We start from the raw sequence: 13,283 nt of genomic DNA on the forward strand, positions 1-13,283 counted from the left end.
TACCCGAGCCTTCATGTAATGAGCCGGAATGGTTTTGATCAAAGTTGTAGATGGGATTCCGATATTTATAGCAATATCATCCACTATTCCAAGCTTCATATGCTAAAATAACACCAGAAATCATCAACATTACAATCATAAAGCGACTCTAACAATCCAAAGAGAACTATATCGTATACCAAATCATGACTATCGTAAGTGCGGGGATCATGTCGCGAGAATCAGCGTTGACCGGTTAAGCCTACAGACTCCAGCGTTACCCAGCGATTTCTTGTTTGGGTTCGCGACCGCTGCAGCACAGATTGAAGGAGGTGGAGCGGAAGCAGAAAGGAAATCGGGTAGAGGTGACTCGGTGAGATGTAGCTCACCTTGAATCACTGCGCAGAACTAATACAGACATGTAACAGATTTGGGACGAGTTCTGCGATACACCCGGAAAGATTAGAGATGGCACCCATGTAAAAAGGACTTGTAACCATTTGGAATTGTACAAAGAGGACATTGCATGTAAGCGTGGTCGGCACCAGTACTATATGACTTGAATGGCAGCTAACATATATACAGTGATGAGATCCCTTGGCGCCAATGCATATCGATTTTCCCTCTCATGGCCTCGAATCGTACCTATGGGAGGAAAGGGCGACCCAATCAACCAGAAAGGAATAGACTTTTACAACAACGTGATAGACGAATGTTTGAAAGTCGGTTTAGTGCCATTCGTCGTGAGTCGCATCATACCAGTTCAATGAGCTATTGCTAATACCGATTTGCCAGACATTATACCAGTGAGCCGCTTCTGATGCATCTGTGAAATTTGAAGCTGACTCCATGTCAGCTGGGATCTGCCCCTAGAGCTTTTCAAGCGATATGGCGGATGGCTCAACAAAGCTCGGATTGTCGAGGACTACACCAACTACGCTAAAACATGCTTCGAGCTTTTTGGAGATAGGGTAAAGCACTGGCTGACCTTCAACGAACCTTGGTGCACTGCTGTGCTGGGGCACGGTATTGGTCAATTCGCTCCGTGAGTCAACAAGGCTCTCTGTGGCCTGATCGATTACTGATGATCAAGCTCTGATCTCAGAGGCCACGTATCGAACACTGAGCCTTGGATAGTAGGACAGAATCTGATGATCGCTCATGCTTCGGCTGCCAAGCTTTACATGCGAGAGTACAAGGCTCATCAAGGCGGTATGATCGGTATCACCCTCAATGGCGACTGGACAGATCCATACGACGAATCACCGGAAAGTAAGTACGAAGAATCATGACTAGATTGAGCAGGGCTTACACTATGCGACAGATATCGAAGCCGCTCAGAGGAAGATGGATTTTGCCGTCGGATGGTTCGCGGATGTCATCTACCTCGGTAGATACCCTCAATCGATGGTCGATATACTAGGTGACAGGCTGCCTAAGTTCACTCAGGAAGAGCTTGGTCTACTGAAAGATAGCTCAGAGGTACGTGCAATCCTCATTGTGGCTTGTGCATCGGGCATTGCTAACTTAGCGATATCTCTCAGTTTTACGGATGCAACGTGGGTCTTGTCTTGAAATCGGTAGGCGCTATCATTCTGACAACATGCTTTCATCCAGACATACACCACGAATACTATCAGAGCCACCAGGACGACAGACGAGTTTGCTGGATATACAAAGATGGCTTTCGACAAACCAGATGGTACTGAGATTGGTGTCAAATGTGAGAGACTGTGACTGCCTTGTCCTGAACAGATCTGGCTGACTTCAATCGCGGATAGCTCAACTTGGTTGGCTTCGAGACGTTCCATGGGGATTCAGAAGACTGTTGAACTACTTATACCAAAGATACAAGAGGCCGATATACATGACTGAGAATGTGAGTCGGCAACTGTCTATGTCTCGTGAGTATCACTGACCAGATGTCGCAAACCACAGGGATGGGCAATCAAAGGCGAAAGCTCCTTGAGTCGTGCAGAAGCGTAAGTTATGGTGCATATACGTCCTGCAAATCAAGGCTAACATCGTTTATAGACTTCGTATGTAATGCCCGTCCTGCCCAGACAAAATTCTTAAGACTGATAATGATTACAGATGACGAGGGTCGAGTGCAGTTTTACGACGGTTATACACAAGCTCTCAAGGAGGCCGTGCAGATTGACGGTGTAGACGTTAGATCGTACTTCGGGTGAGCTCCTGCCGTCCCAGTTCTAAGAGTCAAGGAGATATGCTGACTCGAATTGTTCCAATAGATGGTCGTAAGTCAAACGTCGTTGTAGATTCTCGAATTGGATGGGTACTGAAACGATTTGCAGATTCCTGGACAACTTCGAGTGGGCTTCAGGATTAGGTCCAAGATTCGGTAGTGTCTATGTCGACTACGAAACGTTCGAAAGGATTCCCAAAGACTCGGCAACTACTTTGATGCAGGTGAGCTCCGCAGATCAATGGCGCCAGAGAGCAGGGCTGAGACCACAGTTATTTCAGTTCTTCAAAGACAACATCGCTAGCAAGTAGTTCAGGTGTCGTGATAGAGCTCACGTAAAGTGGTAGAATGGGCTTTCAGGGATTGACTAATGTGTATCATTTTATGCATGTATGTGTGATAGTTGCCCTGGACTTCAGTGTGTAGTTTGTGTCTGTGTCCGTGTCTGTGTCTGTGTTTGTGTTTGTTTGTGTTTGTGTTTGTGTGTATCTTTGATGGACGGTGTATCCGACCACCTGTGTTTTTGATGGACTTCGATTGTACCATCATCATAGTGATGTCAAACGTCCGCCCCTGAATGATTTCCAGTATTGAGTAATCGCCTTTAAATGAAGCGGTGATGATGGGGATTTGAACTTCTCTGGCACAAGAGACGGTCCCAGCATCACGAAAGGTCCGCTCACAAAATGGTCGATAAATGTGAATCGTTTTGTATTTCCTCAAAGTACGAGCTTACTAGACCACGTCTGATTGATTTAGGCAAGTCGAGATAAACTGGCGAAAGCACCGTTCGAGTACTACCATACCAGACATGAATTTGCAATGTTATTCATCATCACGAGCATAAAAACGAAAGACTTCATTCATTTCTTCTTACTTCAATATATCCAAGATACTAAGATACTGAAACCTATCAAATCCACGAGTCATCAAGCAAGATGTATTTCATATACAGACAATCATAAAATAGAATTAACGAAAGAAAAAGCGAAGGCGAAGCGCCAAATACTGTGAGTCGGAACAAGAAGAAGGTGAAAGGTTCAGGTCAAGGTTGATGTTCACAACTACGCATCGATTTTCTCGACAACTTTTCCGGTGGATTCGATGACCACTTTGTCAACTTTAAGGGAGGCTTTAACAGGGTTAGGCTGGTTGTAGACCCATTCGAGCTGCTCGATAGTTCTACCTTGGGACTCGACACTATTCCAAGGTGGCGTCAGCCTTGATCTGAACACGACGACTTGCAGTGAACGCACCAGAAGAGGAACCATAAGATGGCTTCGACTACGTCCCATCCAACGAAGATGTAAATGTATTTGTACCTATATATCGATGTACGTCAAGTTTCATCCCACTACCCAATTGCTACTACTCACTGAATATTACCAAGAGCGATGGGACCAGCAAACTGATTGATGAATCCGACACCATTGACGATGAAACCGTAGACGGCTAGACCTTTAGCCCTCATATTGGTATCGAGAGCCTCGGAAGGCAAGACGCCTTGAAGGGGGGTGTAGGTGAAAGAGTTGACAACGTTGAATAGGAAATAGGCGGCAAGCGCGCCCTGGGCCACACTGGAACTGACTTTGGAAGCGTCGTCGCCACTCGCCTTGACCTGCGAATCAAGCTTGGCCGATAGACCAGAATTGATGGCCAAAGTAGCAGCACAAGCTACCACACACTGTTTGAGCACAAAGTATCGATGTCACAAGACAGGGAGATAGATAGACTCACCCAAAGTACCGAAGATGAGTACAGGTCTTCTGTTCATCTTATCGGTGAGGGATACAGCGGTGAGAGCTCCGATAGCTGACACGACAGAGTTGAGCAAGTTGTAGGCGAGCTGCTTGGGGACACTGGTGATACCTAAGTTTTCGTAGATGACAGTGTTAAAATAACCTGGACGACATTGTTAGCCTTTCTGAATGAGTACCCTCAGTCTGGGCTAGAGACTTACCAAGACCGTTACCAGAGAATTGACCAAATACACCGATCATGATGACTTGAGCCATTCTCCATCGACCATTGTGAGTTATAAAGAGTGGTCGGTCTGTGAAAATTAGGTTACATTCAGCTTCTAGGACTGACAGTTCTTCAGCCCAAGTCACTCACAGTCCCACCAAACCTTATCTATACCGTCCAATCGAATATTCTCTCTCATCTCTTCGATTTCGAGGTGTACGAGCTTCGAGTTCGGGTCATCTGCACCGTGGTATTTTACGAGGAAGTCGATAGCCTCCTCTTCTCGACCGTTAGCCATGAGATATCGTGGTGATTCGGGGATGAACCATACACCGATAAGTACGATAAGACAGGCGAAAGCTTGGAAGATAAGAGGTAATTGCCAAGAGAGATTCGAGTCGATATTGTTGCAACCGTATGTCACAGCAGCGGCGGGGATCGAACCACCAAACCAACCACAGTTGTAGAAACCTAAAATTATAGCTTACCATCAGCCAAATCTGATGATCTCCTGAGGGATTTGAGACTCACCGGTACATCTTCCTCGCCAATGAGGAGGAGCGATTTCGATAGAATAGGCGGGTGCGGCCACAGTCATGATAGCGATACCAAAACCCAAGATAAATCGAGCGACGACGAATTGAGCGACATGCTTTGAGGTGGCAGCAATGATCATACCGGTTATGATGGTGATACTACCGCAGACCATTGCCTTTCGTCGACCAAGTCTGTCGGAAAGAATAGCAGCGAAAGGTGCGCCGACCATTGCACCGCTAATATCCGGTGTATCAGGTAGGCTCACAGGGACTATGTGTTATGGACGTAACACTTACACAGTATAAAGAGAGAAGATCACGGACACTTTGGGACCGGTCGTACCACTGTGGAAGGTATTTTGGAAGTGGGGCATCGCAAGGACAGCCGTCATGAGTGAACCTTTTGGATGACAAGTCAGCCGAGCTTTCTAGTAGAAGTAATAGTCCCACATACCGTCGTAACCATTTGCGCATGCACAACAGAATGAGACGAAGACAGCGACTGGAACATTAAGCCAGTCAGTATAGGGTCGATGCTGGGCTGATTTCGAGGATACATACAGTAAAGATGTATCGATCGTTTGCTCCATCGAGGAATTCTGCTTTCGTGGATAGCAGCGTATAGCTCGGCCTAAGACATGCATCAAGTCAATGGTGACATCGATGGTTTCGTCAGGATCTTAACTCACATTCTTGACATCTTTCACCTGGGCTCCAGGTTCAACGCTCGCATTAGGTACACGCGGAAGTGTATCGTGATGTAATGGATCGAGGGCCTTGAGGTCCTTCTCGTGCTCGCCGGGGTGTGAGTTAACCTCGTGAAGCGACATTATCGGGAAGGTTTGCTATTGATTATATGCTTTGAGTAAGTTTGAGTTATTCTTGATTTGATTCTTGGAGAGCTTGAAGTTCCAAGAACATATCAACATGGTGATCGATCTCTCTTATATCTCGTCGACAACAATTAAGATGCGATGTTGAGAAGAGTGTAACATTCCTTTCGCGAAATAAAATGAACCGATGAGCCAGCACGGCCCGTTTACCCTGTAACAAGTGCACATCAATGCAGTCCCATTTTAGGTCCGTAATGTAGCGCTGATGCCCCACAATCTCGCAATAGCCCCGTAGGGCAAACGCGGAGATCATGTGAGGGTGATTTCTCTTTACTTGATCGCTTTCAAACCCGAAATTGGGCGAAGGCGGGCCATGTGCTTCGAGCTTTACGTTTACTTCCTTGGCCTCATTTTGGCAATTTCCACGTATCGTTGCCATTGCCGATGCGTATTATTCTTACGACAAGCATAAGATCCCTACACGACATCGTGCGAGTTCACAAAATAAAATGGACCGAATAATTACCCAGACCGCGATTCATAACGTTCACGGTCCCGCTTCAAAGTCGTCCCGGACCGCTCCGTAAACAGGCACGTGTTTCGAAAAGGAAGCTTGGACTTCCATCGTCATGTATTTTGAACCACTCCAGAAATTGTGAGGTATACTCTGCTTCCCCAATTTATCTGAATTTGCAGAATAGATCTTCAGATCCCCATTACTCACGAAACACACCGAAGATGCTGAAGAGTCCTCTGCTCGAGAACTGGGAGTTCAGCCAGGTATCGTCCGAGCACTCACCGGATGTGCACGAATCATGGAACCCTTGCTCCATACCTACTTCAGTTCACGTCGAGCTGAAGAGATTGGGTAAGATACCTGATCCATACAAGGACTTGAACGAATGGAAAGTACAATGTATGTGAATTTCCGAGAGTAGCGTACGATGATAAAGTCCCCCACTGATATGCAGGTCGATGTAGGGATACAAGAAGCAGATTGGGTGTTCAAAACCCAATTTGATGTTGACGAAGCTCAAGTAAACCAGAAACACGTGGATCTGCTCTTCGAAGGCTTGGATACGTATTGTACCATCACCCTTGTCAGTCCCCTCTCCAACAGATATGGGGCAGAGGAAAAGCGACACTGATACGTGAAATAGAATGGTAAAGAAATTGCAACAACCGATAACATGTTTTTATCCCATCGAATCGATGTCAAAGGCATGATCAAAGCGAAAAGCAATCAGTTAGAGTTGCATTTCAAAAGTCCATGGCACGAAGCTAGTAAGGCTGAAGCTGAGAATGGTGGTCCCAAGCCTCTCTGTGGGTCCATGCATATACATATCAACGCAAATCAGCTGATGAGAATGCAGGGAACGGAGCGTCAAACAGGCTGTACTCTCGTAAAGCCCAATATGGATGGGGTGAGTATCATTGTCTTCGCTCATATCCAGAAACAACCAGAGTATTATGCTAATCCTGGTATTCATAGGCTGGGACTGGGTGAGTCTCTTCTCATCCCAAGTCTAACGCTTCAGCATAGTCCTCACCACTTTCGTCAGGGACCGGTAATGATGACCGTCGGACCATGGAAAGCGATCAATCTTGAAACATACGACATTCGACTTGACGAGATCCGCATAGATGACTCCTTAACAGGAGAGGCATACGACCACGCCAAATTGGCAGCATCATTCACACTTTCCGATACTGATGCCGAAGCCCATCAACTCGAAATCACCCTTAAGGACGCTTCTGGTCAAACTATCCGAACCGTCAGAGATCATCCAGTTTCTGAGAAGCTACGCTGGGATCTAGGGAAAGATGTGAAAGCATGGTATCCCCGAGGATATGGTGATCAACCGTTGTATGACCTGGAAGTACAACTGAAAAACTCTGTGAGTCAAAGTTCTTGCTTAATAGTCTAGCAAGTGCCGACATGAAGACGCTTAGGGCGGCGACGTCCTTGACAGGATTACCAAGAGGGTGGCATTCCGATCTGCGAAAGTCATTCAAGAGCCCCTAGAAGGGCAAGAAGGAACAAGTTTCGTATTTGAGATCAACGGGATAAGGGTCTTCTGCGGTGGCAGTAATTGGATTCCTGCCGATTCTTTCTTGACGGAAATCGAACCGGGAAGGTATCGAGCTTGGGTGGATCTGCTGGTGAGTCGCACACACTACATAGCTCTGAAAGCAGGCGAGGGGATGTCGAGAGCTGATTAATAGTCTTCGTATAGATAAGGGGTAATCAGAATATGCTTAGGGTATGGGGTGGAGGGGTATACGAGGCTGAGGAGCTGTATGAGTGGGTGTGACGATACCTTGACATCGTGCTTTCGATGGCTGGTTTAGCTAATGAGGTGATGAATATCAACGTAGTGCATGTGACGAGAACGGGATATTGGTATGGCAAGATTTCATGTTCGGCTGTGGTCTGGTATGTCAACCTCGTTAACGCCCTGGACAAATACCTTGTACCCCATGATTCACCTTCAGCTAACCAAACATTTAGTATCCATCTTACCCCAAGCTCAACGAAAGTATCAAACTAGAAGCAGAACAAGCCGTCAGACGTCTACGAGATCATCCATCAGTAGTGATCTTCGCAGGGAACAACGAAGATTATGCCCTGGCAGAATCGATCGGTGTGATGGATTACAAAGACAATTCGGGGGATTATATGAACTCCAAATTCCCAGCGTAAGCTAGACCTAGAGCCCTCACGCTCTACTTTCCTGCTGATCTGTTTTCTTATACAGTCGACACGTCTACGAGGTCCTCCTTCCAGAAGTGGTCGACCGCCTGTCAAACATCTTTTACCACCGCAGTAGTCCCTACGGCGGGAAGGACTCGTCAGATCAGACGGTCGGCGATATTCACCAGTGGAACGTATGGCACGGTACGCAGGAACCATGGTCCAATTGGGATAAGCTGGCTGGGAGGTTCGTCTCGTAAGTCAAAGACGAGTCTGACAGATCCAACATTTCGCTCGGTTCAATTAGGCTGACACATGTATTAGGGAGTTCGGAATGCAAGGTTATCCGAATATACGAACAGTGAAAGAATGGACCGATGACAAATCCCAATTATTCCCTCAATCGAGAATCTCAGTGAATCACAATAAAGCTGTAAGGTCTACTTGCCTCTGCTGCACACACGGCTTCTTAGGTATGATTATGTACTCACTGATCCATTGTCATCGCAAATAGGACGGCTTCGAACGTCGACTGGAATTATATCTCATGGAGAACTTCCGTCACTCCTTCGACATACCCTCATACATCTACTACACCCAGATCATGCAGTCTGAATGCCTCTCAGCTGCGTACAGACTATGGAGGAGGAGCTTCAAGGGAAGAGGTAGAGAGTATACGGCAGGTGCGTTGGTATGGCAGATAAATGACTGTTGGCCTTGTGTTTCTTGGGCTATTGCGGATTATTATTTGAGACCCAAGTGAGTGTGACGTTCAGACGCAAACTAGTCCGGATGTTCGAGGTGATGTTGATGCCCATCCTTCATGGGTGACAGACCCACTTTCTTCACTATTGCGAGAGAGCTCAGGACGTACACTGTTGGAGTGAGTACCTCCTGTTCCATTCGTACGACGAGCGAAAAAAGCTTACCCAGCGCCTTCAATAGATTACCCGGAAAGACGTGAAGACACATCGAGACAGTTCCACCTCCGCTTTCTTCGAGATCAAAGAAGAGGTAAGTTCAATTTCCTTGATCAGCTTCAGTTTGTCATTTAAACATGTCGCTAACAATACAAAAACCCAGATGGAGCTATGGGCCTGCAACTCCTCCGTTAATCCAATCGACGTAGAAGTCGTACTCGAAACCTTCAACCTCAACACCTCCCAACGTGAACAGAAAACCTTCAACGCCCAACTCCAGCCCAACGCATCTACCGAAATATGGAGCGGTCCCGTCCCTTCACAACCTATCCGGACTGATCACTCCCAAATACCAGAACCAATTGTCATCCAAGCTCGTCTTTATCTCTCTTCTGCCCCAGACAAGGTAGAAGCAAGGTATTCGAGCTGGCCTGAACCGTATAAATACCTTACATTCCCTGAACCGGGTCTCAAGATCACGGTAAAGGGAGATGAGGTTGTTTTGACATGTGAGAAGCCTGTCAAAGGTCTTGTATTGGATGTGAAAGGGGGAGGGGATGAGGCGATATGGTCGGATCAGGCGCTGGATTTGTTCCCTGGGGATGAGCAGAAGGTAGAGGCTAAGGGACTGGGTGGGAGGGATGTTACATTCAGGTATCTTGGGGATGGGTCGGCGTGATTCAGCATGTATCTAAGATTGGAATTAGTTGGATCAAATGTACAGTGCATGTCCACGACAAGATAGGTCGCGAAAATGATACAACCTTACATAGATTCTAGCTTTTGATCATTCCGTTATACCTTGATCCATCATTTATGGTGATCATACAGTAAACAACGTCGCCCTGCTCTTCTCGTCAGCTTGTTGCTTTATTTAATGCCTTGGTGGAGCTCACCAATAATCATCATCGTTCATTCCTAGCGTCTCATCAGGCAATCCCATGAATTGTTGCTGAACACCACCACACCCGGCAGATGGTCAGCCTATAACTTTGCACGATAAAAACAGAACCAGGTTGGAGGTAGGCGTACCAGCTGAGCCATAAAATCAGGTTGATCCCCACCACCCAACATCGCCTCAGTTCCAGTTCCAGTTCCAGTCGTACCGCCCATCGGATCTCTCATAGGTGAACCAGCTTTCGATTCCATCCCTATCGCTCTCAATGTCCTTTGTACGAACCTTGCTACGTACGCGGGAGCAGTATTATGCTCTGTTCCTGAGGCTTTGGTGTATGCCGCCAAGATACGTTGGAGCAGGGTGATGATGAGTAGTTTCTGGGTTATACTTGACAAATGGAATATCTAAATCGTAACATTAGCAAGACCAATTAAGTGGTTCGTGGAAGTCCGAACAGTGATGGGATGTCGAATGCAACGAGACGGACCTTCCTCAGCAACACAGTCAAAGACGAGGCCATAACGGAGCTCGTGTCCTGCATGATCTCGAGATCCCCATTATCCGCCACAGCATCAATCTCATCTGTGATTCTAGACGCATAGGACAAGCACGCATCAATCCTAATAGGGTCGTTGGGTGAAGCCTCGAGGTGATGTCGTTTGAGAGTGAGCATGAAATCGAGTGTGGCCCAGAGTCCGACATGTTCTTTCTCGTATTCGAATCCAGGGGGAGGAGCTGATGAATGACCAGAGTCAATCACATGAATCCATCCGCCTTCAGTCCAAATCATTGGCCCCATAGCCAGAGATCTAAGATGGCCATGGAACCCATGATTGAAGATGACTTACCATCCTTCCTCCAGTATCTGCTCAACAGAGCTTCACATTGAGCATGCACACTCTCCAGGGCGGCGTCGTTGTATGCCAGAGACTGGAATGAGGAATCGCATATCGCTCGCCACTGGTCTTTCAGTTTGCACAGTCTGATCAAACAGGCGGCATCAGTCTTCCTGTCAAGTAGATATTCAACTGTAAAAATGTCTTGAGCTTACTCTATAGATGAGGCTAAATGCACATCCACCGATGGACCGAGATATGTGTGTTCTCTTGCCCAGTTGCCAGCCTAGAAGGAATGCATTGTTAGGATGACAGCGATGCATGAGAGAGTTCCGCAAGGAAGCAGGGCTCACATCCATCATGTGGCTGGGTTGAATGGCAAAGGGAAGACCGTATGTCTGAGCCAGCCTGGATTGGATCACTGTCAATACAGGCACAAATCACTCGAATGACCAGCACACTCACGATCGGTCGAAGCCTTTCCATCGCTTATGCGTTAGCCAGGACGATCTTCCCTCTGCACAGTTTATGGCTACTCACAGAACAGACCTATCCAAGATACACAGTAAGCAATACAGATAGGTCAACATGAAAGCCACGACTCACACATCCAAGTCCTTTCAGAGTTCTACCACCCCCGGTGATCCCTATTAACTACATCCTTATATGTGCCCATCCGATGACATCACTCACCAGGATCTTCCGAGCCAGAACCTCATCATCCGGTAGCACCTGATTCCTCGGTACGTGCCAATACAGCTGATACCCCATTCTGATCGCTATCCCGATTTTCCTCCATGACGATGTGTCAGCGGGCAACTTCCAGTACATCAGGATCATTATTGTCTGAGCCACCCCGACATCGGCTGTACCATTGTTAATTGCTCGGCTTAATAGAGTCTGGGTATGCGATACGAGAGTGGAATGAAGGTCGGGTCGGGCGAATTTGCTAGATGCGGAGAGGACGGCGGAGAATAGGATGGTAGATGTTGAGCGGAGGTAGGAGAGGGTATGCACTGGAGTGGTGTAAGCGGATTATAGTGGGTGGTAATAGGAGTGAACAAGACCGGAGGCAGAGCAAGGACAAAGTGCAACGGGGAATAGTATGCAAAGGATCGAGGTACGAGGGGAGTATCTCACTCACACTTGGCATCTAAGACCGCTACCAGATGATTGAGCCGATCATGAAATCTGCTCATTGTCAGCCCGTTCGTCGAATCACCGACGCGCTCACAGTTGTACCAAAGCCAGTGCTTCGCTCTCCGACAGAATCATCAAATTCACTACGCATCCGACATTAGTATTCTGCACTGCATATCACTTTAAATAATACTCACCAGGATCATCCCTCGCCTCACCCTGAGACACCTCTTCACTTTCCAATCTAGTATTCTTCGAGGTATAATTCAGAAAGAACGGCGAACTGGGTCCCTGAAGTTGGATCGGCCTATCGGCTGGATCGAGGTATTCTGATAAATCCAAATTGCGATTGGTACCGCTTGCTTCTGCTGCTTCGGACGATCTGGGTGAAGGTTGGACCGGTGGGTAGGCACCTGTGCTGAAGCGTCTATTATCAGGACTGAGTGAGGGGTTATGCTGTTGTTGTTGCTGTTGAGCATGGTTTTGGGTTGATGAGAATTGAGGGATCGGCGGAGGGGGGATGCTGTAGCCCATACTCATATTTAATGTACTGGGTAGCTGGACCTGACGGAAAGTTGAGGATGATGATCCTGGACCCATTGGGTTAGGTGGAGTGATAGTGTTGTCTAGATTACCATTACTGCTGCTTTTCCTACGAGGTCGACCTCTGGGTTTGTTGATTAGTGGTGGGGTACATGCGAGACCGTAACGCACTATATAGGTGGAAGTCAGCATTCACGTTGAAATGTCTTGTGAATAATTGGTCTGTGCTCACAACATCGCATACATGCGTGATCTAGTCCCTCGTTGCGTAGACATCTGACCTGTGAACAAACAAGCCTTCAGTGGATGATCTTTGAGTTGCATGGACCCTTCCTTGAGCATCATTTACCTTATTGAACCTGCATGCAGCACAGCTGTATCGCAGAGCAGAAATCAGCCGAGTCGATTGCATAAGTGCAAGAAGACTCTACTCACGCCAGCTTGGACCGTGTTGAGCCGACTCCGGATTTGTCTGTAGATGTTGAAGCTGAGGCTGACGGTGGGAGATCCATTGCAGACGTTACAACATCTAATTTTAGGATGAGACATACTGATGTGGTCTTGTAAGTCCACGCATGAGGTGCTATCGCAGGTGATAAAGTCCCCAGGGTTGATTGTTGACTGGAGTCCACTTGCATGCTTATGCTTATTCTCATTGGAACAATATTAACACCTCAACGGTCCGATGGGGGCCCGAATGGAGACGGAGAAGGAAGACATCTCCGAAGACAT

The 13,283-nt window shown here is 47.2% G+C and overlaps 4 protein-coding genes across 4 annotated transcripts; 2 read left to right on the forward strand and 2 right to left on the reverse strand.

Annotated features, from left to right (window-relative positions):
• Positions 1-185: 185 nt before the first annotated feature.
• Positions 186-2,496, forward strand: I302_109179 (uncharacterized protein; the record flags this gene model as incomplete). The annotated part of the gene is made up of 16 exons (XM_065870813.1): positions 186-194; positions 248-352; positions 408-507; positions 565-722; positions 775-785; positions 836-1,024; positions 1,085-1,251; positions 1,304-1,461; positions 1,524-1,538; positions 1,597-1,702; positions 1,761-1,858; positions 1,918-1,961; positions 2,057-2,167; positions 2,232-2,237; positions 2,295-2,409; positions 2,467-2,496. The coding sequence occupies 16 exons, from the start codon at positions 186-188 to the stop codon at positions 2,494-2,496; spliced, it is 1,422 nt and encodes a 473-aa protein (XP_065726885.1).
• Positions 2,497-3,249: 753 nt separating this feature from the next.
• On the reverse strand, positions 3,250-5,516 carry I302_109180 (uncharacterized protein; the record flags this gene model as incomplete). The annotated part of the gene is made up of 11 exons (XM_019194909.1): positions 3,250-3,385; positions 3,442-3,507; positions 3,562-3,859; positions 3,923-4,087; positions 4,146-4,238; positions 4,301-4,621; positions 4,682-4,923; positions 4,984-5,086; positions 5,141-5,188; positions 5,248-5,317; positions 5,376-5,516. The coding sequence occupies 11 exons, from the start codon at positions 5,514-5,516 to the stop codon at positions 3,250-3,252; spliced, it is 1,683 nt and encodes a 560-aa protein (XP_019043745.1).
• Positions 5,517-6,257: 741 nt separating this feature from the next.
• Positions 6,258-9,813, forward strand: I302_109181 (uncharacterized protein; the record flags this gene model as incomplete). The annotated part of the gene is made up of 16 exons (XM_065870814.1): positions 6,258-6,435; positions 6,501-6,619; positions 6,680-6,842; positions 6,893-6,943; positions 7,012-7,022; positions 7,082-7,417; positions 7,473-7,682; positions 7,757-7,824; positions 7,899-7,956; positions 8,032-8,219; positions 8,279-8,470; positions 8,539-8,647; positions 8,729-8,973; positions 9,049-9,097; positions 9,160-9,228; positions 9,298-9,813. The coding sequence occupies 16 exons, from the start codon at positions 6,258-6,260 to the stop codon at positions 9,811-9,813; spliced, it is 2,562 nt and encodes an 853-aa protein (XP_065726886.1).
• Positions 9,814-10,026: 213 nt separating this feature from the next.
• I302_109182 (uncharacterized protein) lies at positions 10,027-13,189 on the reverse strand (the record flags this gene model as incomplete). The annotated part of the gene is made up of 15 exons (XM_065870815.1): positions 10,027-10,086; positions 10,167-10,436; positions 10,520-10,767; positions 10,881-11,014; positions 11,084-11,154; positions 11,222-11,276; positions 11,334-11,346; positions 11,475-11,496; positions 11,562-11,884; positions 12,013-12,059; positions 12,103-12,151; positions 12,206-12,721; positions 12,784-12,832; positions 12,901-12,925; positions 12,987-13,189. The coding sequence occupies 15 exons, from the start codon at positions 13,187-13,189 to the stop codon at positions 10,027-10,029; spliced, it is 2,085 nt and encodes a 694-aa protein (XP_065726887.1).
• Positions 13,190-13,283: the final 94 nt, after the last annotated feature.

Source organism: Kwoniella bestiolae, chromosome 8 (genome assembly GCF_000512585.2).
Source record: "Kwoniella bestiolae CBS 10118 chromosome 8, complete sequence".
In the NCBI taxonomy this organism is placed as follows: domain Eukaryota; kingdom Fungi; phylum Basidiomycota; class Tremellomycetes; order Tremellales; family Cryptococcaceae; genus Kwoniella; species Kwoniella bestiolae.